This window comes from Pomacea canaliculata, linkage group LG5, assembly GCF_003073045.1.
Source record: "Pomacea canaliculata isolate SZHN2017 linkage group LG5, ASM307304v1, whole genome shotgun sequence".
Taxonomy (NCBI): Eukaryota; Metazoa; Mollusca; class Gastropoda; order Architaenioglossa; family Ampullariidae; genus Pomacea; species Pomacea canaliculata.
In genome coordinates, this window is record NC_037594.1 from 23,240,321 (window position 1) to 23,266,439 (window position 26,119).

General features: G+C 41.0%; 2 protein-coding genes across 2 annotated transcripts; both read left to right on the forward strand.

The window, feature by feature from the left end:
* Positions 1–322: 322 nt before the first annotated feature.
* Positions 323–14,031, forward strand: LOC112564108 (probable ATP-dependent RNA helicase DDX58). Its single transcript, XM_025238712.1, has 18 exons — positions 323–724; positions 962–1,095; positions 2,659–2,805; positions 3,274–3,630; positions 3,850–4,017; positions 4,508–4,609; positions 5,571–5,825; positions 6,059–6,147; positions 7,324–7,572; positions 7,858–8,020; positions 8,487–8,686; positions 9,250–9,357; positions 9,677–9,809; positions 10,349–10,582; positions 10,966–11,133; positions 11,333–11,490; positions 11,845–12,150; positions 12,554–14,031. Exons 2-18 carry the CDS (start codon positions 978–980, stop codon positions 12,737–12,739), a joined length of 3,141 nt encoding a protein of 1,046 aa, XP_025094497.1. The 5' UTR covers positions 323–724; positions 962–977; the 3' UTR covers positions 12,740–14,031.
* Positions 14,032–15,857: 1,826 nt separating this feature from the next.
* LOC112564109 (interferon-induced helicase C domain-containing protein 1-like) lies at positions 15,858–26,119 on the forward strand. Its single transcript, XM_025238713.1, has 17 exons — positions 15,858–16,023; positions 16,595–16,762; positions 17,312–17,470; positions 18,269–18,619; positions 18,893–19,084; positions 19,405–19,608; positions 20,116–20,210; positions 20,520–20,768; positions 20,959–21,122; positions 21,495–21,669; positions 21,966–22,076; positions 22,317–22,458; positions 22,639–22,848; positions 23,215–23,382; positions 23,623–23,780; positions 23,982–24,281; positions 24,623–26,119. Exons 2-17 carry the CDS (start codon positions 16,672–16,674, stop codon positions 24,746–24,748), a joined length of 2,895 nt encoding a protein of 964 aa, XP_025094498.1. The 5' UTR covers positions 15,858–16,023; positions 16,595–16,671; the 3' UTR covers positions 24,749–26,119.

Sequence of the window (26,119 nt, forward strand, 5' to 3'; positions counted from 1 at the left end):
AAGACTTTTGATTTTAAAAATGTTTCAGTCGAAAATGCAAAGTCGTAAACATATTATATAAAATAAATTATATTTATTTTCACTGAATTTGTGACGATGACTAATAATTTCAGCTTTTTCCCAGTATGAATGATCTGTTTACTAAATCCCCGAAACGCTGTATGACTCATGTTTTGTTGTATAAATTCTCAGCAAGTTAAGTAGTAATTAAAGATGTATAAGTAATAAATTATAATGTGACTGTAACATGTTTGTGTCGAATAGTTTTACACTAGTCACAGCAAGAACTTGGTCACAGAATCAACTAACGAACAGGGAGAAGTTAAAATAACAACCTCTCCCTTCACTCCCCTCGTAAGGAGGGGGGAACACCCATCCGTCATTAATCGGGTGTATTCTTTCGTCTTTTATTTATTATTATTAATTAATAATACAAAGGCATGAAATAAAAATTAATATTACATGCAGGTCAGGGAGTAAAAAAAAAAAGTAGTATTATTTACACAAAATGAAACCGAAAGTAGCATATTTACGTGGCGAAAAATCTGGTAAATGTGGGTGTCGAAACAGAAATTTCTGTTCTTAGTCTAAACAGACTTTAAAGTCTAGTCTACATGACTAGGCAGTTCACACTCCCAGATGAAGTATGATCAGTTGTAGATAACGTTTTCATCGATTGATGAAATTGAACTTCATCAATTATTTCGATTTATCAAAACTGAAGGTATGTATTTAAAAGGTGTTATTTACAAATTTATTGTTTTTCCTCATGATGTTTTTTAAAATAAGAAACTCTAATCATTCCATCGTGATTCTATAAGCTACCGCCACTATCTTTACACGTAACTTATTTTGATTTTCAGCGAAAAATTTCAAAGCACTTAAAAACAAAATTTTGTATTTTGAAATTTATGCTTGGTCGTTAATGAGGTAAGTGTTTGTTTTTTGGGTGTGATGATAGCAACTTTGGAAGGCTCATGGCACAAGATCAATTCGACGGTATGAAGGCTGAGACCCTGCAGTTAATGCAGCCATATTTTCAGCAGTACCTTGTGCCCAGCAAGATAGTGCCACTGCTTAATGTCATACTCGAAGGTAATTTAACTAAATTTCTGTAAATGCCAGCACTAGCATGTCTCGTCCATTTACTTAAATCTTTATTGTACTGAGAACTATGTACATAATAATAAATTCATAATATTTATAATTCATAATAATCATAAATGAAAGATTTGTATAGTACGTGCATTCTTGCACTCATAAGGAACGTGCTTGTGCTTAAAACAAGAAAAAGACATGGACAACATTGACAGCATACAAGGGATGGATGAATAAACAACACTACTGACTACAAATAAAAGACAAATATACAATGGGGAACCAAGTAACACGAACTGAGAATATCGTGATTCTACAGAGGAAGACGAGTAGGAAAGTAGCAATAACCAAAAAGGGGAGGTGGGGTGAAGAAAGACTAGCATTTTGTGGATTGTGTTGGGGGTAATGCTCAAGGAAGAGGTGTGTTTTCAGTGCTGATTTGAAGGATTCAATAGTAAGTAGGTGTCGGCTTTGGAAAGGGAGAGATCGAGTTCCATTGTTTTGCTGCACAGTAGCTAAAAATCCTGTGACCATATGTTGTCATGGTGACAGGAATAGTTAGGATATGGTCATCAGACGAAGAATGTAGTTGTCAGTCTGGGACATAGTGGAAGAAAAGTTCAGAGAAATAGTCAGGACAAGAGCCTGCAAAGAAATTGAAACATAGCATGAGCATGCAGTTTGTACTGAATGCAAGAGCATATGGATAGCCTGTCTAGAAAACAAGAGTGACATAGTCCCGTTTTCTAATTCTAAGCACCAGACATGCAGCAAAATTCTGTGCTTTCTGGAGTTTATGGATGAGATATGAGAGGAAGTCTGCAAGCAAGGAGTTAAATTAATCAGTCCTAGAAAAAAGTGCACAGACAATAGTGTTGTTTTTTTTTTTTACTTTTCCTGGTGTTTTATTATTTGTTCACTTTATTTGTTCTTCATTTGTTCTTTTTTTCTGCGCAATGAGCATTCTTCGGAATGGATACCTGCGCATTACAAATCGACATCATCATCATCATCATCATCATCATCATGTAGAGAGAAAATGACAGATGGTGCCAATCACAACTCACAATACACAGACTGACAGACAGCTGTAACTCGTTTATCAAGGGTCATGTCTGCAGTGACAATGAATCCTAGATTCCTGACGGATTACTTAAAGATGATGTTGGTTTCACCCGCCTGGTGTGATAGGCAGATTGATGAGCAAAGGTTGATTTCTTCTTGTAGAGCATAGAGGGTTTTTGTTTTATCATCATTTCCTTTAAGCTTCTTATTGACCGTCCATTATTTTCTGTATATTGAGTAAAATTCAAGTTTTAATATGATTCATTCTTTAGCCATAGTTTATAAGCCAAAAGGGCAAATGAGGGGAAGAGATTGGCAAGTGATTAAAAAAAAAAAAAACCAGATGGATGAAAGTATACATGCCATACATGGATATGTTGAGAGACACAGTCTGCAAACTCTATGACTGATTTACACAGACATATAGACAGGTTTTCATTTCTTTCTATAGAACAGTTGAATGATTGATGTTTTCACCTTTTTAAACTTTTGAAGATGAAAAGAGAGAACAGATTCTAAGCATAGAAAAGTATTCTAGAAAAAATGCGGTGAAGGAACTCATTGAAGTGATTTTGAAGAATGAGGAGCGTGGCATCAGCCTCTTCATCAGTGTGCTACGGGGAGAAGGCAGCAGCATGCCAAGTGAGTAATATGTTTCATAGCATTTGTAGGGAAGAGTGAAGGAGTGTGTGACATAAGAACATGGACTGACACATTTCACTTCTCAGCACTCTGTACTATGCTCAATGTATCAGTAGTGACATCTGCATATTGTCTAATGCAACATATCCCTGCACATGCAGGCCTTGCCATCCAGCTGTACATCACACTACATGCTGTCCAGTCCTAAATCGTGCTACCTGTCTGAAATTCAAATGCACATGCAACACCCCCAAATAGCTAGACTGTGCCTGTCCCTAACTAGCCATAAACATAGACCGACATGACTTTCAAGCAATAAAATGACATGATGCTTGTACAAGAGAAATTTGTGTGCATTGTGAAACTGATCTATAACTAATAAAATCATTGTGTTGGACCATAGATTCATTTTTTCACCATCCCACATTGTTTCACTGCTACATCATCTTCATTGGTTCTGTGTTCCAGGATGGGAACGCTTCTTAACGCCCTTAGAAAACAAACGTGAAAATGGGTTAAATAAAATGGCCAATGAGTACTATGCCTTCATTCTTCATCTGCTTGAGGGCTCTATCATTGATGAACTAAGTGAAGGAGAAATATACGAGATCATCATATATTTCTATTCTGTGGAGATCATAGATGAGTCTGATATGGAAGAGATTTCTGGAATCTTGAACCAAAAAGGTCGATACTACGGTGCACTACACATGTTCACTGCCATGAAGCGTCGCACCACTGACTGGCCACAGGAGTTCTTTCAAGCCCTAAAAACTGCAAAACCAGAGCTCCTTTGCAAGATTGACCCTTTAAACGAAAGTCCACGTATGTTTAACAAGACACATTTTAAGAGGATGAAATGGGGAACGTGAAGAAAAAGAATGAAAGATGGGGGTGAGAGAGGAAGAGGGTACATTAAAAATGTTTTAGGTATTATTCATCTGGCTAATACGTGGATGCTTGTATGTGTGCAAGTGTGAGTATGTGCATCACATTTCCATCTATGTAAGTGAACTAAATGATCGATATTTTCGTTTGGTCTAGTGATGGAGGAAAGATTTCAAAAAGAAGAGAGAGTTGTTGGAGCAATGTCTGACAGGTCTCAGAGGCCAAGAATATCCAGCAAAGAGAGGCGAATGGTTGGATCTGTCGATGATGATGATGAGGATGATGATGAGACATTTCCAAAACAAAACTGGACAGCTGCAAAAGGTAATCCTATAAAAAAGAGTATCAACATAGTCATCAGCATTTGTGTAACATCTCTTTTCTCTCTTTCTCTTGCACGTCAGGATGGGCTGGTGGCACAAAGGTTATAGATGTCACCAGTACAGTGAGGGTTGGTTGTTCTGGGTTCAGCTCTCGTCTTGGGCACGCTGCTCTTCCTCTGCCTGTGTCATCTGTTTACAGGGCTGGCTGCCTTAGCCTTAGTTGGTGGCTCGGCATAAACCCCCCCCCTCAACCCCTTCTTGCAAGTCATGAATCTGAGGGAGTAGCGGCCACATTCACATATGATGACAGCATACATTTTTATGCATGACAGCACTGTAAACTTGCAGCCCGTTTGTGAAGATGTACTTAATGGCGGGTATTACAGAAGGGTGAGGTCCAGATAAGGCACAAAGGTTTGTTTCCATGAACTTGTAATTCTGTCTACATCTTTTGCTATCTCAATATTTCAGATTGCTGGTTTATTGTTCAGGTGCCGGTGATAGAAGCCCTCAGAGAGCAGAATCTATAGATGAAGGGAGTTCAGATGATGCTGGTGATTTCTCTGACTGTGAAGAGAAGCATGCTCTTGAAGGTAGGGTTTGCAAAACCTAACCTGGGAAATAGTGGGAAAGAAAGTAATGATCAGTGCATTTATATAGCAACTTTTCCCAACACCAGCTAGGTACACATACTACATACATGAAAGTGCAGAAGCAGACACATTTTTAGGGTAGGCATCAAAGGAACCTTCTTACGCAAACGCACATGCACATGCACACACACACACGCAAAACATTCATACACACAACATCCACACAGAGGGTGGAGGAAACCAGCGTAATGTCAGGACAAACCACTCAAGTCAAGTCACACAGACATACACTCAGTCACTGACGTGTTCTTTCATTCAACACCACAACTATGTGGGCTTCCTGATGCTATATGGAAGTTGCCCAAAGGGTTTTTATTTCCACTGGCTTAATTCCTCTTTTTCTTCAGTACAGTACTTTTGAGGATTATTCTGTTTGTAGATTTATTTTATGTTAGTTTCTTTTCTCCAAAGCCAGTTCTAGGGTTTCCTTTCCCCAAAACACTGGAAGAATTTTATCGTCGATGAGCCCTTGTTAATGGCTCGGTAACTGTTGGTACAGTTATTTCCCGGAAAAATACTTCTGTTAGCAATGTTTATCATCGAATCAACAGAGGAAACTTTCAAGTATTTCAACACTAGTCAGCAGAGAAGATACCAATTTGTTTTGAGCAATTTTACATTTTATCAGATTTCTCTGTTCTGTTTTATCAATTAGAGAAAAAAATAAGTAAACAGCAAGTGTATTTTATATAAATTTATCACTTGCCATCGATTAATTTATTGAAAACAAACTTTCACAAAATAAAGCCTATATATACATGCAAATAAATATGACAAGATGATTAATACCTTAAGCCTATAATAATTATTTGTGAACATTACATAAAATACCCACCGTTTTTTTTTATGCCCCTAGTAGGTCTAGTTTCGAGCAGGAATAGTTTTGCTCTTTTGTTCTTAGAGTCAGAAAAGACGCAAAAGAAGCCTGGAGAAACAGGAGCGGAGAGCACTCAGGAGAAGCGAGAACTAGTTCCTGCCCTGAGGCAGCATGATGGAGTCCGTCGGCGAGAACCACTCCACATGAGGAACTATCAAAAAGAGTTGGCTGCTCCTGCCTTGGAGGGTAGCAACGTCATCATCTGTGCACCCACAGGCTCTGGTAAAACCAGGGTGGCACTCTACATCGTGCAACACCATCTTCAAACTGCACACGGCCGTGAGTCGCTTGAGTCTTTCGCGACAAGACAAAGGATTATCACGCTTTTGGTACAGTCAAGACGGCAGTTTAAATCTCACTGATAACTGTAATGTGTGAACCTTCGGTGAAAGTACTGTATTTGATGGCTGTGCCGTGTGTCTTCCGTTTTTATAATTTATTTAGTTAGTTGATGATCTGTCTCTTTACTTTGCTGACTGTGTAAGCTATCATGCTGCTTGAATTTTTTTCAGAAAAGCGCAAGGTGGCATTTCTTGCTCGCACTGTGCCTCTTGTGACTCAGCAGTACAAGATCTTCGTGAAGTACTTACCGGATTTCAAGGTCAGTCAGGAATATAAGTGAATGAAATTCTCAGTGCACGATCTGCTTTACGAGTTGTCAACCTCCCATTCAGAAAAATGTACTATAAAAATGTATATATGAGCAAGAAGTGCCTTATGCAACTGCTTTCGTGTAAAAATTAGATGTACCACAACATTTTATCAAATCTTTTTTCGAAAGATGTTTTGGTACAAGAAAGGTTCAAGTTGTCACGGATCCATAATTATTTTCCATTGTCTCTGTATACACAGTTACATTTATTTCCAGTTTCTTTTCCACAACAAATGAGTCACGCAGCTTCTCCCAAGTATAAGCAAAGTATAAGGGGTTTGGATGTGCGGTGTTTCGCCTCCAGCTTCAACTTCAGGCTTGTTAAGGTTGTATATATCCGCGCCTTTGTCAGTTTATGTCTACCCAATAAAGCCGGTCCATCGGACCTCTGCCAGTCCCACAGTGTCCAACCTGCCAACCTGTATCGTTCCAGCTCATGGGAGAGATCGTTCACCGTTGTCTCATTGGCATAGTATGCGGACATTCCATGTCCCAGTGGAGGCTCCTTCACTTAGCACAGTTGTTGATGGTTTGGCGCCAGTGCTGCACTTTCGCTTTCCCATTCCTGGAGTTTACCAAAGGGGTACATGGTCGTTGTTGGACATGGCTTCGATCCGGCATGATATTTTCGGATTTTTTCTAACCATAGTCCTCCTGTCATTTGGCTTGTACACTGGGTGGTGTTCACTTCCTTTTCAAGCCGAGACCCGTCCACCAATGGTCACCTTGGTCGTGAACACTTGGGTACTAGAACTTTTCACTGCAGATAGTTTTCGCCCAGAGATGCTTTGTTAGCATCCCGATTTGCTTTAGAGGCTTGTTCCCTTACCCTTTGTCTTTCCCACGATTGCCCACATGACAATGGGACCATTTTACTTGGTGGAACTTTCAGGTGAAATTATTGAGAAAACGTTCTTGATTCTATTGACCAGTTTGAAGTACACGTGTAGCGCGTTTTCGCAGCTGTTATGAGTAAGTGGGTGAGTGAGCGAAAGCGTGTTATCATGCATGTGCGTCAAATGAAGCTTACCCTTGACAATAGCTGAAATGACTCAAGGTCAATCAAAATGTTTGATGACCACTTCGTCCTGAAATTTATGAGATTAAAAAATTTGATTGCTTCAGTCTGTGCTGGTGACGGGCGACAGCGACCACAGCATGCAGTTGCACCACCTGCTGCCTGACTACGACATCTTGGTGCTGACACCCAAGGTGCTGGAGAACCACCTGGTGCCCGAGAAGATTCCGTCTTTAGCAGCCTTTTCACTACTCGTCTTTGACGAGTGTCACCACACCAGAAAGGGGGAGCCATATAACTCTCTCATGAAAAGCTATCTCAAGTCCAAAAGTAATGACCCGAATGGTCTTCCCCAGGTAGGTCAGATCTAATTTTTCACAATTTATGTGTGCGTGTGTGTGTGTGTGTGTGTGTGTGTGTTTTCTTTTATTCGCTAATTGTGAGAAATTTTTATGAGGGCAAAATCTCATGATGCTGAGTACTTTTCACCAACCGTTGTGAAAATAGTTATGAAAAAAGTATTTGCTGAGGTAATAGATTAACCATGTAAAGTAGTCACAAGTGTATTTGTTTACGTACAGCAAATATACATCGAGAAACTGCGTTAAAATATGTTTCATTCTGGTGGTCTGTGGTCACAGATCGTTGGCCTGACGGCATCTATCGGCGTGGAGAAGGCAACGACTGAAAGTGAAGCCGCGGAAAGCGTCCTGGGAATCATGGGAAATCTTGACGTCATCAAAATTTCAACTGTCAAAGAGAATTTGGAGGAGCTTCAAAATACTGTTCCCAAGCCGGAAGAAGGTAAGGTGACAGGAAGGCAACAATGGAAAATTTAAATTTTCTTATAACCTACCAAAAATCTCATTTTCAATTAAAAAATCCATGGTCCTGAAAACATGTTCTCATTTATATGAGTTACCTGCCCCCATCGCAATGTTGCTCTGAAAGGTATGCCTTCTATTTAACCCTCTGTAAAGCCACAAGATAAGATAGATTCTTGGGGTTTTTTTTCAGATCACCATAGATGATGTTGAGAAAGAAATTGTGCTTTTCTGGTGAAGCAAAGATTTAAAGAAAATACTTTTCACAAACGAGATCATTACAGTTAAAGTACTACCCAAATGGTTTATGAGTCTGTTTTTTTATGAAGACCGTATCCCGACCCACAGCTCCATTGTTTCCCTCTACATCACTTTCTGGAACTATGATACGTAAATGACTGCTTAAATCTTTTTATGTGTGCCACTAAGGGGAGATATTATCGCAGGTCGATCCGTGCTCCTTTTGCCGAGAGATGGTGACGAAATTAGCAGCAAGCTGCAGGAAATAATGACAGAGACAGAAGACATTCTGAACAGAGTCGGCAGAAAGCTGCTTGACGAAGACATCACGAAGACCCTCGATAAACGCCCAGGGGACCGCAAAGACCAGAGATATGGACAGTGGGCTGTCCAACTGAGAAATCAGGTACGTGTCTGTGAAACAAGAGAATCCGCAGATCAAATTTAAACTTTAGGAATCATCCCACCTGTTCTTGCGCCTTTTCATTAAACTACGTGAATGCAGCTTGTGTCAGCTGCTCAATCAAAATACTTGAATTCTAATAGCATAAGAAAGTACGCATCGCGACTTTGTGATATTCAGGGTTCACTGATATGACCCTGCTAAAAACTATAGAAAAAAAGATACGATTTAAAACGATACTTTATTGTGTCACAATTTTATTTCACATGTTTACGGAAGTCTGAAACACTTCATGTTTTAGTGTCTTTCTCAGGCACTTTTGTCTGCATTTTGTTTGCTGTGGTGTAATCTGTTTTTCTTATTTTTGCATCCAGTTTTCGCTCAATATTTTTAGTCGTTTTCCGTACACATTTTTTATGCAGTTAAATGTCCCGATGCAATGTAAACATAATGTTATGAAACAAATAACCCTATTTGAAAGACATACTCATCGTTCATGTAATTTCTTGTGACTGCATCGCGTGTGTGTGTGTGTGTTCTATGTGCGCGTGCGTGCATGTATGTAGGCACGTTTGCTTAAAATTCCAGAAACCGTTGAAGACGACGACTTGAGTGAGGTGAACGAACATAAGGAGTATACTCGAAAGATTCAAGTGTACGCTGATTGTCTCGCTGTGAGTGGAAATCATGTTTTACAATGTTAAACATAAAGCATGATCTCTCTGATTAGCCAGCAGCATATGATCAAGAAAGTGAAAGTGCGGGCAATATAAGTTATAACTTACGCTGGAGAGTAAATCATACCACACTTTTACTTAAAATAATTGACGAAATATCTAAGTGATTTCTTTATTTTGTTGTTGTTGCTGGTTATATTTCATTTCGGACTGTCCAAAACGTGAAACTATTAATAACTTGTAAATGTTAAGTAATTTTAAACTACGAATAACTTTAAGAACGGGCTAAAATTTTTGACGAAGCTTTTATTATTAGGCTTATAACGATGCTTTGGAGGTCCACGACCTTATGCGCCCACAAGATGTACTGGAGTTTTGGAGCGCAAGTTTCAGCAGCATAGTCTTTATGCAAGGGACCAGCATACAACTGCCAAAGAGAGGCAGATTCTAAAGTTGTTTGAAGGTAAAGTGATGCGGACATTCAGAAAAATCTTAGCCCACTTATGGCAAACAACTATACATCTGTTAAAACAGACATTCGTTTGTGACTTTCTTGGATAATACATTTATTATTACACGAGCTACAGTGATGCCATTATGACATACGTGATTTCATGTTCAGGTTAATGTGACGAAAAAAAGTAATAAGAGAAATTACGATGTTGTTCTCCCTTTGTGGTTGAAAAGAGAGTGATTCACTGGATACAATTTCACATTTATATTTTGTGTACAAAATCTGTATTTAGTGAGAGACGAGGGATTATAAACATTCTGAAAGCTGCTTTTGCTACAATATCTCGAATTTTAGTTTAGGTGTTCTAAATATATTTTTGGTAGTAAAATTAGTGGACTGACGTGCTACATATTTGCCTGAGACACACAAAACATTCCTAAATCTGTTGTTTTGAAGAGGTTAATGGAGAGAATAAAATACATCATCTATTTTAGTTTTGCTATACATTCGCACCCCCCTTCTGCTTCTTGTAAGATCTAAAGAGACTGATCAGAACTTGGGACGATGAGAACCCAAACCTCAACACCTTGGCCACCACCATCTTAGAGAACGTCAGTATGGAAGACAGAGGTGGGTCACAGATCATCATCTTCGTGCGGACAAGGGCGACGTGTCTAGCTCTGTGCAAGTGGCTCAACTCCCATCCACATCTTCGGAGGCTGAACGCGACGCAGTTCACAGGGACTGGTGCTCGCCAGGACGAGGGAGGTAACTGACTTTTCCTTTGTCAACAGAACTGCGATCAGACAGACACACAAAGACTTGGCTGACAACGAACTGAAGGCAAGCCGTATGCAAGCTTAGTTTTCTTGCAGGACTCAAAAATAAACTGAAGACTGTGATAGAAGAATTCTGCTCAGCGTGAACAAATTTAGCTAGTCATGGCTTAGCAAACTGAAGGGTGATATATATAAAATATAAGATTTTTTTCATTAGAACAAAGACGTTCTGAGAAGTTCTGTTCACTGTGATATTCGGTTACTAGGCATGACTCGATGAACATAAGACTGGCATAAGGTTTGTTCACTATAACACTCAGAACAAAGACTAAAACTGGAGACGTCCTGTTTTCTGTGACATTCGGTTACTAGGCATGACTCAGAATGAACAAGAGGGCGTGATAGAAAAGTTCCGCTCCGGGGAAGTGAAGGTCTTGGTCTCTACATCTGTCGGGGAAGAAGGAATCGACATCCCAGACTGCAACCTAGTGATCAAGTACAACCAAGTCGGCAACGAAGTGACCACAGTACAGACTAGAGGTAAGGCCTGATGGCTGTCACAAAATTCTATCATTTTCAGAGAAGGAAATAGAGGAAGGAGAGATGACCCATGGGCATTATGGGACTGCGGGACCCATTATGTTATAAGTGAAAAACAATGTTACATTTATATATATATGTAAAACCCAGATAAAAAATATAAAACTGTTGATAAGCTTCGCAATGTCTTGACGTTTAGGACGAAGCAGAAAGGAGGGAGGTCGGTCCATTCTGATGGCAAAGGACAAGATCATACAGCAGGAGATGATAAACAGATCTCGAGCAGATATGATGTACAAAGCCATCGACATGGTCAACGCCATGCCCGCCAAAGACGTGGCTGACCGCGTTCGTAAGGTGAGTGCTGAAGACTACGCTTGTAAGGTGGGTTCTGAAGACCACGTTTCTCAGGTGAGTTCTGAAGACGGCCTCAGTCTGTCTCAAAACCAGGAGACATTTCAAGCCTATTTAATATCTTTCTCCTCAGCGTCTCCAGCTTGGCCAAGCACTAAATAGAAAGGTACAGCTTTGAGATAAATCTGTCTTGTCTGTATTAGTGTGTAATCTTTTTTAACGTTATCGCTGCCTCCATGATGAAACGTTTAAGTGGACATGTTATGCGTATGCACGGATAGTCTTGACGTCACTATTTTCGGTGTTTCTTTGCCCAACTGTGCTGATGGTGCTGTCGCTAACGTGTGCTTACGCCAGGTGCAAAAGAAGACGCTGGAGGACGAGAGCATCAAGGAAATCGTGCACGCCGTCAAGCGGCAGCTCAAGGCCAAGAAATCCTTTTCACTGGTCTGCGGCCGATGCAAGAGCGTTCGCGTAGCTGGCGACAAGATTCGAACCATCAACAACGCACATCACGTGGTGATAGGGCAAGAGCTCAAGCAGCAGGTCATCTGCAAGAGGAACCCTACCAGACGAATTGATGACGTGGACTTAACGGGCTCCCTGATCTGCGGCAAACCAGGGTGTGGCAGTGGTCTCGGGCAGATGCTTAACTACATGGGGGTGAGAGTTTTCGATATTTTTACAGGCACTATACGGAACTCTGAACGATTGCAGATGGCAAGCTACTTTCCCCATTTTGTTTTTTTGTTTTGTCGACATGATCACAACGTTTGTGAGTTTTCACCACACTGTGGACCGCCATAGCTGGCGAGTAACTTCCCAGTTAGCTCTTTCGTACATAAAAGCGACATGCTTTTCTTTCTTAACAATACAGAGGCTGTTTCACTTACCACTTTTTGGATAATCATAGTTGGCACGTAATTCCCTCTTTGAGTCTCTGGTTTTTTTGTTGTTGTTTTTTTTTGCTGACGTAGCTATAATTATGGATTATTAATAGTTTTCTATGAAATACCACACACAGAAATCGATTCCCATAACCTGGTGCTGTGTTTTGGACTGCTAGGTGCCCTTCATGACGCTGGCTATAAAGCAGTGGATCGTGGAGGACGAGGATGGCAACCCGGCGTCGTACAAGAGCTGGAGCAAGGTGCCCTTCCACGTGGCGCCCATCAGGCCCGACGATGTTCGGCGGCACCTGGACAGCGAGCCAAGGCAGTACAGCGAAAGTGACGACGATTCTGACGACTAACGTGCGGGCACATGAACTTTGAACTCTGTCAGGATTCGTCCTTGCAGCTTTAGTAAATCGCGTCGAACGACTGCTGAGACAAGGCTTGAATGATATTGTCTACAGACTGATTGAAAAGATTGATCGTTGGATTATAAGATGGGTAGGTGTGTGAGAGAGTTCATCTTAACGCCCATTTCGAAACCGCTGTAGACGTACTTTTTATTTTAATTTCAAATAGACAAGTGAGGGCGGCACTTAACCTACTAAGTGACAGCGGTGTCATAAGTGTCTTAGATGTGTACCTTTGTGTGCGTTTGTATGCGTGAAGCCATCAATAATTACATAATATAATTTATCACACTGATATTAATCTTGTTAATAATATTGATGTGACACATTTTGGTCATAGTACGCTTTATGAATATTGCGAATTTTTATAATTGTGCAGCGCTGTCCATAATGGTAGGAAATCTTATTCTTCCTTGGCCCTTGGGACAGTTGTATTATTCTTCTTTTGATTAATTCACGTCAGTTTTGTGCAGTAACTGCAGTTTACTAAACTGTTGATAAATCTGATGTTATTGACTTTTAGGATCTTTTGTCTCACTCACATATTTCATTTATATATAAAAAGCATCAAATTATATGTACTTGGCTTGTGCTGAGAAGGGAGTCATCCTTCGTTGCGCGCTCTCTCTCTTACACACATGGTGGTGTTCTTAGTAGACCAGCCTCAATTTCTAAAGCTGGTGAGTGGTAGGGGTGTTGGAGGGAAGAGCCATCGCAGGCAATCTATCCCATAAAGTATCTGAGTGGCTGTAATGTTGTAAAGGGCGTGTTTATTCAGAGGCAGAACTGTCTGTGCACTCTACCTGCCTGACAGTTAAGTGTGAGTCTTTGGAAAATAAATTAAACGTTTCTGCGCGTCTGCTGATGCTGTGTTCCAGAAGCTTATGCATGCAAGAGTCGTGAAATAAACTACAGTGTAGGGACATTAAGCCGCGGTCCATTAATCCGCAAAATGCTTGGATCCCAATTTTTGACACTATCACTGTCTACGGCCCTGGACATGGCTTCTCAAACACTCGAGACAGGTGTTGACGGATGTCATTTTGTCACTTCAAACGTCCGTGATTGACATGCTATGCGCTATCGCGGATTAAATACTTAATTTGTGATGGTAATGAAAGTGCTTGAGTGTGATTACGTTTATATGTCAAATAATTACTATTTTAATACTGTATTGTGCCATGCAATGTTACGAATAAGTAGTTTTATGAAAAGATGTGAAATAAAATGGTTTAAATATATTTAATATGTTTTATTATTCTTAAATAATAATTTATTATTAATTTCAAGATCTTGCGATTCAATATGCAGCACGCAATATCGCGATCGTGAGGCGCTACTTTCAAAATGACGACTCGCGGGTCAACAAGTGAGAAAGAATTGATAAAAATATCTTTCATTATTTATTGTAATTTATGCATCATCAAAAAAAAAAAATTTTAAGCCGCGGACCACCTAAGTCGCGTGAAAGCAGTTTGGACCCCAATCACCGCGACTTAATGGCCTTACACTGTATTGTACACTACTGTATACTGTGTCTCTAGTTGTCTTCTAGTATCCGCTGGGATCAAAGTTCAAGGAATGTAGCCTGTTATCAGAAAAACATAAGAATAACTTGCTAAAGTTTAAAGAAAAGAGTCTACTTTGATAGTGTCACATAAACAAAACAGTCAAAACCAATCAGCAAAAGTGGTGGCTGCATGATTTTTAAGTTATAGCAAGACCAAAACGTGTTTTCGTCGTCAAACAGTTTTATGCTTGTCGCAGGGTGAAACACCAATGAACAGATAAAAATACACGATTGTTTTCCTTTTCGTAATTTACAGAGGGGAGAGGGATACTCAGTCAGTCGTGGTCGTCGTCATGGTAACATCAAATACGGGCAGAAAAAAGCTGCATCGTCGGCGTTTCCTCTCGTTTTTGGCGCGCCGCCTGTGTGCAAGCTGTATGAGGGCGTGTTGAAACTTCAGCAGCTAAGCTGAATGCTTCAATTGGATGCGGTTTGGATTTTAAAATGTGAACAGTAAACCCTGTAACATGGAACTCATCGAAAAATTAATCGGAATCCGAAAAATTCGCTGACAAGCAGCAAAACTGTTTAAGCTGTAGTTAGCTAAAACGCCGCGTCGAGGTAAAAAAAACAAGTTCGTGGCTTATAGTCTGCAAGAAGTATAACTGTAATGAAATTTACTATTATAAATATTATTTATAGTTTTATCTAGACCACTCACTTTGATTATGCAGAATTGCTGATAAGCAACCTGAACCCACTGCTTTCGCAGCTCAGCCTCTGCTCCACAAATTTCGCTGTAAATATGTACATCATAAAAAGCAAAGCGAAACTGATATTTACCTGGCGTTAAATTTAGCCAACGTACAGATAGAGAAAAACTGAGGTACAAGAACGGACACTGTTGACTGTTGGCTGCTCTGATGTGCAATAATTACATCTTCACCTGATCAAGATTCACAGCCTTGACAGCATTCAAAAATATTTCTTCATAGTGCGTCACAACGAAATTTACGAAAGCCATCTCCATTGTGTAATAGTGCAGTGTCCTTCCTTGCATATCACAACATTCAAATACCATAAATATAACAAACACAGTCGTTCTCTCTGTGGCCTGTCAGGGACCTTGAGTGGGCCGTGTGTATGTTTTTTATTAAAAAAAAAAGTGTGACTGTTTATGTGTGTGTGATGCGTAGGGAGAAGAGATGGAGTTTGATCGCCCTCATCGTTGCTAATTTTTACCGCGTACCCCCTGTGTGCGTACAGGCGCTGGATTAGAGGCTGGATGACATCATCGATAGCCACGTTTATCTCGTCACAAGCTGCTGACAGAGCTCTTCTGCTGTGTTTGGTCTGCTTGCCACCCTGCTAGCTAACTGCTGGAAATGCGGGGAATACCCGACCTGCAGACGAGTGCACCTCACGCAAGTATGGCGAGAGACGCTAGGTTGTGACGTAAATGCTCCCACAGGTTCAGGTAGGGCCACTGACGTCACGACCTAGCCATGCTCGTCTCGTACAGCAATCGATGAATCGACGGGAAGTCCCGAAACTACGCAAAGCGAAAGTAAAACTGTACAGCTGACTCAATGGTTAACCAGTCTGTTTTCTATTTAAGAGTTAAGTATATGTTTAACGATCTCATACGTGGTGGTTGAGCTACGTGAGACAGGGATTCATCATAATATACACTGCAGTCAGTGGCATCGAAGCCTCAGAGCAGGTGAGTTGCTATGGAGGGTGTTGGTTTAACTCAAAGTACGTGCATTTCGCAGAGCAAGGCTTTGGTCCGATCATATAATTACAGTTTTCACCTCTCTTACTCTGCAAAGCTACCATCAGTAGGCGTGATATTAATTTCTGCGATGGCACTGAGGCTGATTTTAATAATGTCTCACTGTCCTGTCTTACTGAAATTCCGGTTTCACCAGGCCTAAGCGTTTAGTGCTGGACATGCAGTTGATTTGAAATTTTTATTGAATTATTTTTTGTTCTAGGGAAAAAACTGGTGGATTCAAAGCGGAATCAGTTCATTTTAGAGTAACACATCTTGAAATTTATATCTTTATATGTGGTGTCAGGATTGAGGTTTAAGAGTCAGTAGCTACAAGTAAATATACAGAAAGTTTTTTTAACTAGTGTAATATTTATAAGACACGAATTGCATCTGATCCTTTTTAGAAGTTAATGAACAATGCGAAAACATGACGAGAAAATTGAAGTGTGCTTTTGTTTTTTAAGACAGACTGTGACATTCATTTCAGGCTAGGGTGAAAAATAACTGCTCTGGTTAGTGTTTTAGGATGGCCGAGGGCAGGCGGTCACAAGTGAGCTGACACACGGGGGTGACAACGCCTCAGCGGCTATAGCGATGGAGAACGAACTCCTGAGCAACTTGCAGGCATGTCGCCGTTTTCTGGTGCCTAGCGACATCATCTCCGATCTTCTGACCATGTTTCAAGGTAAGATACACGCATGTACAATTCACGCGTTTTCGCCAGCAAGCAAAGCCAGCATGAGCAAGTGTAGTTGTCTAACAGCTAAAAATGTTTGCATAAGCCTCACCAGCTGCTGTTTGTATTGAGCGGTACATATGAACAAGGAGTGTGATTTTTGTGCCTGCAATATATATATATTTTTACAGGGGAGGTCACCATAGGCTAGTCTTCGCTGTCAGCATACGAGACTACTTCCCCTGCGTAGATTTGCAAACTCTTTTTTTTAATGGCAGTCTGTCGTTGTCTATGATGTCTATACCTAATAAATGTATTATGAATTATGCAGACTTATGGGAAGGACTATTTTTACGATTTATTGTCGGTGTTCGCATTTTTCTTGCGCTAGGCTCTATCGTTATTTGACTGCCCTATGTTATAAACAGTAACTGCCTTTCCGAAACAAAAATTTTAAATATGTCAAATTGTGTTCAGTTCTTTTTTTTTTAAAATTAATCTTTAACCAGTTAAGCAATCATAACCTTGTAAAATAAGAAAAATATCTTCGTTTTGCAGAAAGCGAGAGACAGTTAATTCGAGAAAAGGTTTTGCAGACGGAAGAAAGTAATAGAGTGGAGGCAGTGAACAGACTCATAGGAGAAGTTCTGGTTCATGGTGAGGATGGCTTCAATTTGCTGCTGAATGCACTCAGAGGGGACGAGGACGAGCTTCCTGGTGAGTCAAACGAGATAGAATGAAATTACACGGGTAAGATTATGAATTACACACCAAGATCCGCATCTTTAACGAAAATGTAAAGTCAGTCCATCTAAAAGGATCTGAGACATGGCGTGTGACAAACACCATCACCAACAAGATTCAGACATTCGTCAACAGATGTCTGCGCTACATCCTCAACATCAGATGGCTCGAGAAGATCTTCAATACAGACCTGTGGGAGAGAACCAACCAAAAACCTGCCAGCCAAGACATCAAGAAGCGGAAGTGGGGCTGGATCGGTCGCACTTTGCGAAAGCGGCCAACAATAATGAATAACAAGACAAGCTCTGGGCTGGAACCCACAGGGGAGGCGCAAGGTTGGGAGACCCAGACAGACATGGAGGAGATCTCCACAGAGAGGAGGAGGAGGCAGCTGGCATGACATGGTCTCAACTGGAGAGGGACGCCCAGAACCGGATCCGATGGCGCGGTGTATTTGCGGCCCTATGGTCTACTGGGGGCAAAGAAGAAGAAGAAGAAGAAGAAGAAGAAGAAGAAGAACAAAGAACAAGAACAAGAACAAGAACAAGAACAAGAACAAGAACAAGATTATGAATGGCAGGGTAAAGGTCATAATTAGAATTGTGTCTTTTATATTGGTGGTTTATGCTCCGTTATGCACTCGCGTTGATGACAGTAATTAAGATCGGATTTTGACTGAAGTAATATTCTAACGTTATTCACACCAACATCAACATCACAATAATGACAGGTTTACAGTAATTTAACAGTTTTTATTTTCATTGAATGTAGAGTGGTGGAACAGAGCTCTCGAACCGTCTGAAAGCTCCCAGTTGGAAGTTACCAAGGAAGGGCAATGGACTGTACTCATGGACGCCTTTGAAGGGCAGGTGATCCGCAAGCTTTCCGAGGGCGAACTCAAAGCTGTTATGCTGAAGCTTAATACCAAAAAGGTGCTCAAACGAACCGACGTGCAACAAGTTCGTCTAAGGCTAAGTCGTGATGGCAAGGAGAAGGCGACTCAGTTTATGATCACGTGTTTAAGACGTAGTGGCGACAACTGGGCCTGGAAGCTTTTTCTTGTCTTGGTGCAAGTGAAACCAGATCTCGTCCGGAAAATGGACCCCGCCGGCGGACATTCTGGTAAGAACAGTGAAGTCGGATCATATAAACTCTGACTGACAGAGAAATAAGCATGATCAAACTTAATCTACTGTTCATAATTCCAGAAATATTTGAATTGTTCTCATATATATAGAGAGAGAGGTATGGTTGTTGGGTTTGTTTGGTGGGGTTTTTTTTTAGTTAAAGTTCCAATTTTTATGCGTAAGGCATGTAAGTTAATTGAAATAGAGATAATTTTTAAATACAAGCATCGGCTAACATGTAGTATCCTCTCTTTACATGCATCTCAAGAAGAGGATGAAAACGAAAACACGACTGGTGACGAGCCGGACGAGGACGGAGGCCGGGGACCTGGAGACAGTAATGATGATGATGATGATGATGCAGGAGATTCTGGCTCATCCGCGTCCTCTTCTACAGCTGATCTAAGTGAAGACGACTCCTGCCATTTTTCGGACGATGACGATGAAAAAAAGGATAGAGGTGTGTCTGTCTTTAATCTCTATGCACGAGAATAGGAACTCAAAAACAATGATTAACATAAGTTCCATGTTCTCAATCAGTCGAAATACCCATTTCCATTTTGATATTTTAAGTTATACGATAAGTTGGACTTTTAACTCAGTTTCGTCAGCCTCCAGTAGTTATATTTGAGTTTTCCTCCAATTTTCTTCAGTGAATTTTCAAGCTGAATAGCAGAAGATCGTGGAAACCTTAAGATTTTAGCAGGCAGTCAGAAGGCAGGGGTTTGACAGTTTGTAAAACGATCGCACACTAACCGTGAGCCGTGTTCATACTGACAGATACAGAGAAAAATAAACGGATGAAGCGAAACGGAGAGGGTGAGTCCGGCCACCCCAAGGACCTTTGTCTGAGACATTATCAGTTAGAACTGGCTGCTTACGCCCTGCAAGGACACAACACCATCATCTGCGCGCCCACCGGCTCCGGCAAGACACGTGTGGCCGTGTACATTGTGCGCCAGCACCTGCAACGTGTTGTGTCAGGTAACTTGACATATGATATGTGCAATATTAGTTCACTTGACACGTGACCCGTGCTCACCCAGTTATCTGGCACTGACATCTTGCTACTTCTCCTGACACTTAGTAATTGCTTTGCCCTGGCAACTTGACAAGTGACAACTCTTTTTGTAGGCAACCTGACACCTGTCAAGTATCTTCTCCAATAATTTAACACCTGTTAGCTATGGCGTCAGGTGTCAGACACCTAGGATATGATTTTTAAAGATAACGTTGAAGCTGGGTGAAGTATTACAGGTGATTTTCATTAAACCATTCTTGTTTTGTAAAAGTATATTTGACAAATAGAAAAAGAACTTCCACCGCTATAGGTATTAACTTAATAAGTCTCAAATCGAGGAAATGAGCCATTCACTCATCTAATCTCTCTCGCACGCATGCGCGAGTGTTCTTAAAACTTGCTTTCTTACTTATTTGACCGAGTTCCAGACTCTAAAGAAATGAAAAATTTGTTGCTTTAAACACTTTCAGATGGAAGACAGCCAAAGATTGCTTTCTTGGCCAGGACTGTGCCACTGGTTACCCAGCAACACAAAAACTTTGAAAAGTATCTTCCTAATTGTAAGGTGAGGTTAGAAGCTTTCTGTTAAATGAATACAATTCTTTCCCTTCAGAAAAATAAATATACGTTCTGTCGTTTAACTTACAAACTGCAATGTAGTATAATAATAAATAAAAGCTTTTGTTTTGGAGGATAGCTGAAAATATTACACCAGAAAGTGAAGTTCATGTATGTCGATGTCCAGTGTTCGAATGGGTGGAAGATATTTTCCCACATTCGAAGAGAGATACTGAAAATATTTTCATTAGCAATATAGGTGCTGTAATCGCCCGCCGAGATTTAAAGCTGGTGTAACCATAGTTACTTTCTTCAGACGATTTGCATTACGGGGGAGAGCGACCACAGCATGCACCTGCACAACCTCCTGCCCAGCTACGACATCGTGGTGATGACGCCCAAGGTCCTGGAGAATCATCTGAAGCCAGAAAAAATCGAGTCTCTGGCGGCTTTCAGCCTCCTGATCTTTGACGAGTGCCACCACACACGGAAAGGTGAACCATACAACTCCCTCATGAAGAGTTACCTCAAGTCTAAGAAGGAAGAGCAGAAAAACTTACCACAGGTAACAATCTAGTCAGCCTTGAATGGTATTTACCTATTTTTTTCTCAGTTTTCTGACACAAATAGTACTAACGGTGTTTTAAACTACATGTAAAAGACCTTGTTAAGAGGTTTCAATCAGAACGTGTGCTAGTATTTCGTTTGCGAACGGCTTTAGAAATAAAAAGAACTGTGATTAATTTCTTGATTAGATCATTGGCCTCACCGCTTCAATTGGCGTGGAAAAGGCAACGACTGCATCCGAGGCGGTGGAGAGTATCCTAAACATCATGGGTAATATGGACGTCACTTGTATCTCCACCGTCAAGGAAAACAAGAAGGAGTTGGAGGATACGGTTCCTAAGCCAGAAGGAAGGTGACTATGAAACATAAAGTGTTGGTTTCCTTCCTATTCCAAATATATTTCTATACAACACTCTCTTACAACCAAATGTCACCACCAGAGGCCGTAGTTATGGAGCGAAGGTAAGGCGTTGTCCTTGGGCAACATGGGAAATTCGTTTCCGAAGTGATGAAGCCGCGTCCAGACCCCACAAACATTACTTCATGTTTCTTTATCCTACAAGAAACATTGCTTTATAACTTCGCAAGACCCTAAACCTTACATTAGGTGAACTTCAAGACTAGTATTCAAAAGCTTGCGAGGTCAAACTCAATCCTAGTTTCACGAGATGATGTCTGACAATTTATTTATCTTTTTTTCAGGGCATGAAACACTGGTCTCTAGAGAAGATGACGAGATCAGCAACAAAATTAAGGACATCATGGAGGTCCTGCAAAACATGCTCGTAGATCGTGGAGCTGATCTGGAAAAGAAAGAGGTCGATGATCTCTTGATGAAGGCTCCTTACAACAAAGCAAGTCAGCAGTATGGCCAGTGGGCAGTCGCAATTCGAAACGAGGTAAAATTCCTGTTTTAGTTGATTCCAGAGTGACTTTTCCCAGTCAGTATAAATTGTCATTAATATTAACCTCGAAATGTTATACTTGTGCTTCAATAAAACGATTACAAAACTACTCATATACAAATCGGAACAGTTTGCTAATATTTAATCTCTGGGAATAATTTACAAAGCCTTCTGTTAAATGTTTTCCTATCACAGTTGTGTCTCAAAACGTTGTCAAAGAGTGTTATCTATGAACCATTTTTACCACTTGGTTTGTTTAGCGAAAGTTAGTTTTAACCGGCTGCTTTCAGGTTCGCCTACTGAACATGTCCACCCGCGACCACAACACCAAAAAGGGCAGGGAGGAAGACATGAAGAGACAACTCGCAAGAGACGTTCAGGTGCTGGCCGATGCTCTGGTGGTAAGATGAACCTGCTCTCTTCTAAAGTATTCAATCAAAGGCAAAGAAATTAATTACAATTAAATAACAATGAAAGAGTTATTGCAGTCGTAAACGGAAAGACGACAACAAACACTCTAAAAGACTTCTGAATATGATTTAAACTTAAAAATTAAAATGATTTGTTTTAAATAGGAGTATGTATGCTGAGAAAGAGCAATTACATGAAGCTGTACTAGCTTTGTTTTGCTTTTCTCGCAGGCTTATAACGAAGCCCTGGAGGTTCATGACCTCACGAGACCACAGGACGTTCTTCAACATCTTCAGCATAAAATTGAGAAGAAGATGTCCAAAGACGAGACAACTGAGTGTGAAAAACAAGTATACGACCTTTACAAAGGAGGTAAGCCCCGTTACCTGCAAAACATTACTTGCCCTTCTTTATTTCGTACTGTGCCAAAAAGTCACATGAATGTTCTACAACCTGATACACACATCATTTTTATTGTTGTTGTTATTGTTGTTATTATTCAGACCTCAAAAAGACGCTGCTGAAATGTAAGATCGGTAATCCTAACCTGAACACTGGGAGAAACACTGATCAAGCATCTCAGCAATACCGACGAGGAAAGCGATGAAATGAGCGACGAAAAGTCTCGCATCATCATCTTTGTGCGTACGCGCGCCACGTGCAAAGCGCTGTGTGAATGGCTGAACTCTAACCCCGAGCACGTGCTGCGACGGCTCAAAGCCATGCCCTTCACGGGAACGGCGGCTCACCAGGACAGAGGAGGTGCAGTGAATTCTACTTCCGGTCTGTCTGCTGCATTAAGATGGCTAAAATGTGTAAAGCGGGTGGTGGGAGAGTTTTCCTCTTGTTCCTTCTTAACTTTGTTGAAACTACAGTCTTTAGAAAAAGAGGATCTTTAGATCATCGTATGAATGTTGTGTACTTTTGTGAACAAATTTTTAATGCATTAACTAGTGTGATATTACCTAAGCGCGAGCATTCATTCTATTGTTTGTTGATACGTACATTCAAATATTTGTTGGTGTGTGCCCTGGCACTCATGGGTGGAACCGCAGATGATATTGTAAATGTTTTGCAAGGTTCATCTGAGCAAAGGTCTTGCAAACATCTAAAATTATTGTCGGGCAGGTATGACGCAGAGCGACCAGGAGGCGGCCATCGAGAAGTTCCGCAGCGGTGCCGTTCGAGTGCTCGTCACGACCTCTGTTGGCGAGGAGGGCATCGACATCCCAGAGTGTAACCTGGTTATCAAGTACAACCACGTGGGCAACGAGGTCACCACTATTCAGACCAGAGGTAAGTGTCTGGCCCTTCCCGCGTCTCGAGCATCACCCCAACGACGAGAAAATATTCTTGTCCACCAGACTTCAGAGTAAAGCTTGGGTATCGAATGTGGTCGAAACGACTTATCGTTCATTTGGCAAATGCCTTCCCCCACTGTTAAAAAATAAAGAAAGAATTAAAATGTTTAGGATTTGCACTTGTCCATGTTGTACAATATCCAGGAAACAAAGTTAAGGTGAAGTGTGTCCTCAGGGCGAAGCCGAAAGCGTGGAGGACGGGCCATCTTGATGGCACAGCCCAGGATCCTAATGCAGGAGGCGCTCAATCAGAGAAAGGCAGTCATGATGTACCAGGCTATTGAGCGCGTGGATGCAATGTCAGCCGAGGACGTTGTTGAATCCGTTCAGAGGGTGCGTGCATATCGTAAATCTTTTTTGTAACGAGCGCACGTGAACGCACTTCGTATTAAGTGAACGTGTTTTGCTCGCGCGTGCGAGAGAGACCTTGGAGACTGGATGGTGGAGTGTATAGCTGTGATGAATTGGTATTTGGATTGATGCATGCTCTGGATGCGCAAGTCTGACCCTCTAATGCGCTAGCTGTCTGCTCAGGTGCAGAGGAAGATTCTAGAGAAGGACGAAATACAAAGCATCGTGAAGAAGAGCATCGCTCAGACGCTGCGGAGGGAGACGTTTTCCCTGCAGTGCTGCCACTGCCATGATCTGACCGTAGCCGGGGAGAATCTTCGTACCATCAATGGCTCCCACCACATTATCCTTGACAAAGCCATCATGAAGCAAGTGAAGATCCGCCCCAAACAGCCCAAGAAATTTGACGACATGGTGTTCAGCGGGCAGGTGTCGTGCAAGAAGTGCAAGAACCACCTGGGCCAGATCCTGAACTATGAAGGGGTAAGCACATCGGCAAAGAGTGAGAAGTTTTAATCTCTGACAGTCACCTTTCTAGGTCCCTCTGAGGTCGTAATGTAACTTGTAGGATGCTGTGTAACTGGTCCATAACTACGATCCTCAAAGTTACCCTTTCTTCCAACCCCATATCGTCATCTGAATTCATAGCTATAGAACAGAAACCTGACTGTGGACCTTAGATATCTCATCTCTTTGCTATGAGCTGCCTTTGAGGCAATCTCTTCTTAAGATTTTATTTTCTATTATTTTCTTTAGTGACCTTTTTTCAAATTTAAAACGAAGGTTCTGTGTATCATTACTTAGTAGTTACCTTCCTTGTTTAGATCGACTTCATAATCGTTGGAATCAGAAGCTGGACATTGCTGGACAAGGACAATACAGCTATGATATACAGGCGCTGGCGGGACGTGCCATATTATATTCCGGAGCTCACCACCCAAGGAAATTAAAGAGCATCTGGACTCGGATGAAGATAATGAGCCAGGTCAGGCTCGTGGAGCTACTGGTGGCGACATCTAGAAGCACAGGTACATGATGTTTAGCAGTGAGAATATTTCGCTCCCGAGCTTCCATTTTTAATAGATTGTTGTCTCTGGGTGATATGATCCAGCAGGTTCTAGCGAAGGAACAAATAATCCACCACACAGTTTACAATTCATCTCATACTTCAATGTTACTGATTTCCAGTTATATTTCTTTTCTAACTTTTCACCAGTTCCATTTATATTAATGAGGAACAAACTCATGACCTGTTTACCAGGACAGTAACCATATATTACTGGCGGGGTTTCAAAGTATCAATTTTCTGTGATTTCCATATCGAAAAATATACAGGCTGAATATGAAGTAGCCAAAAAAGATTTTGCGTGCCTACGTTTGTATCCAGAAAAGACAAAAAAAATGATGTTTAAGATAGTTTTTATTCGTTTTTATTTTAATTGATTGTTTATTTTTCGGAAGAGATTACGTAAATTATCTTTCATATTTGTGGAAAATCAATTCCCAACGTTGTTTAGTCTGTCTTTTGTGTGCTTATATTTAATCCACCACCCAAATAGTTTTATGTATGGACTTGTGTATATCATGTATTGAATACTACTGTTGGGTTGTTATTACCAATTCATATTGATACGAATTGGCTTAGTGTGATATCCCAAAACATTTAATAATAATGAACAAGGTTTAGCTTTATTGACTACCAATTAAAGCTAGAATAGACCACAAGCTTCTGTGCTATGGACTATTTTATGGCTCCTCCCCATCCCCCACTACTTTACTGAAATCTTGTCTGTCCACACTCCTGCCCCAAACCTTTGCTCCTCATCAGATTCCCGCATTCTATCCTCCCTCCCACAAAGACAATCACATACGGACAACGGACATCCTCCCTCTGTGCTGCTAAGCAGTGAAACTCTCTCCACATCACATTCGCCACTCGGACTCCAGTCTACATTCACACACTCTGAAAACATCTGTTGACAAAGTACTATCCCTGAATTATTCTGAGTTTCTAATGCTCCATCGTCTATCATGTGCACCATTATATAACTACGCCATTTCTACACTGTTTACAGTCCCTATATCCCTGTATACCTTTATATCTTGCACTTCATCTTTATGTCTTTCAGTGTACCTGTGAGTATCTTCATTGTCTGTTACCGAATACTCAAATGTTCCTTTTATCATTACTGGTCGGCGCAGAGAATGCGACCTATCTTGGCCGTGATGCAATTATTATATTATTTAAAGATATGGCTCTCGCATCCTTCGACTTACAGCTGAATTTGTATAAGAATTTGTACAATGAGCATTAATGGTGG

Excerpts from the sequence above, each read along its gene's own strand:
- LOC112564109 (XM_025238713.1), top strand. The coding sequence starts at position 16,672 with ATGGAGAACGAACTCCTGAGCAACTTGCAGGCATGTCGCCGTTTTCTG. Across the intron at positions 18,620-18,892 it reads CCCCGCCGGCGGACATTCTG|AAGAGGATGAAAACGAAAAC; the intron begins GTAAGAACAGTG and ends ATGCATCTCAAG. Across the intron at positions 19,085-19,404 it reads CGATGAAAAAAAGGATAGAG|ATACAGAGAAAAATAAACGG; the intron begins GTGTGTCTGTCT and ends TCATACTGACAG.
- LOC112564108 (XM_025238712.1), top strand. The coding sequence starts at position 978 with ATGGCACAAGATCAATTCGACGGTATGAAGGCTGAGACCCTGCAGTTA. Across the intron at positions 6,148-7,323 it reads AGTACTTACCGGATTTCAAG|TCTGTGCTGGTGACGGGCGA; the intron begins GTCAGTCAGGAA and ends TGATTGCTTCAG. Across the intron at positions 7,573-7,857 it reads ACCCGAATGGTCTTCCCCAG|ATCGTTGGCCTGACGGCATC; the intron begins GTAGGTCAGATC and ends CTGTGGTCACAG.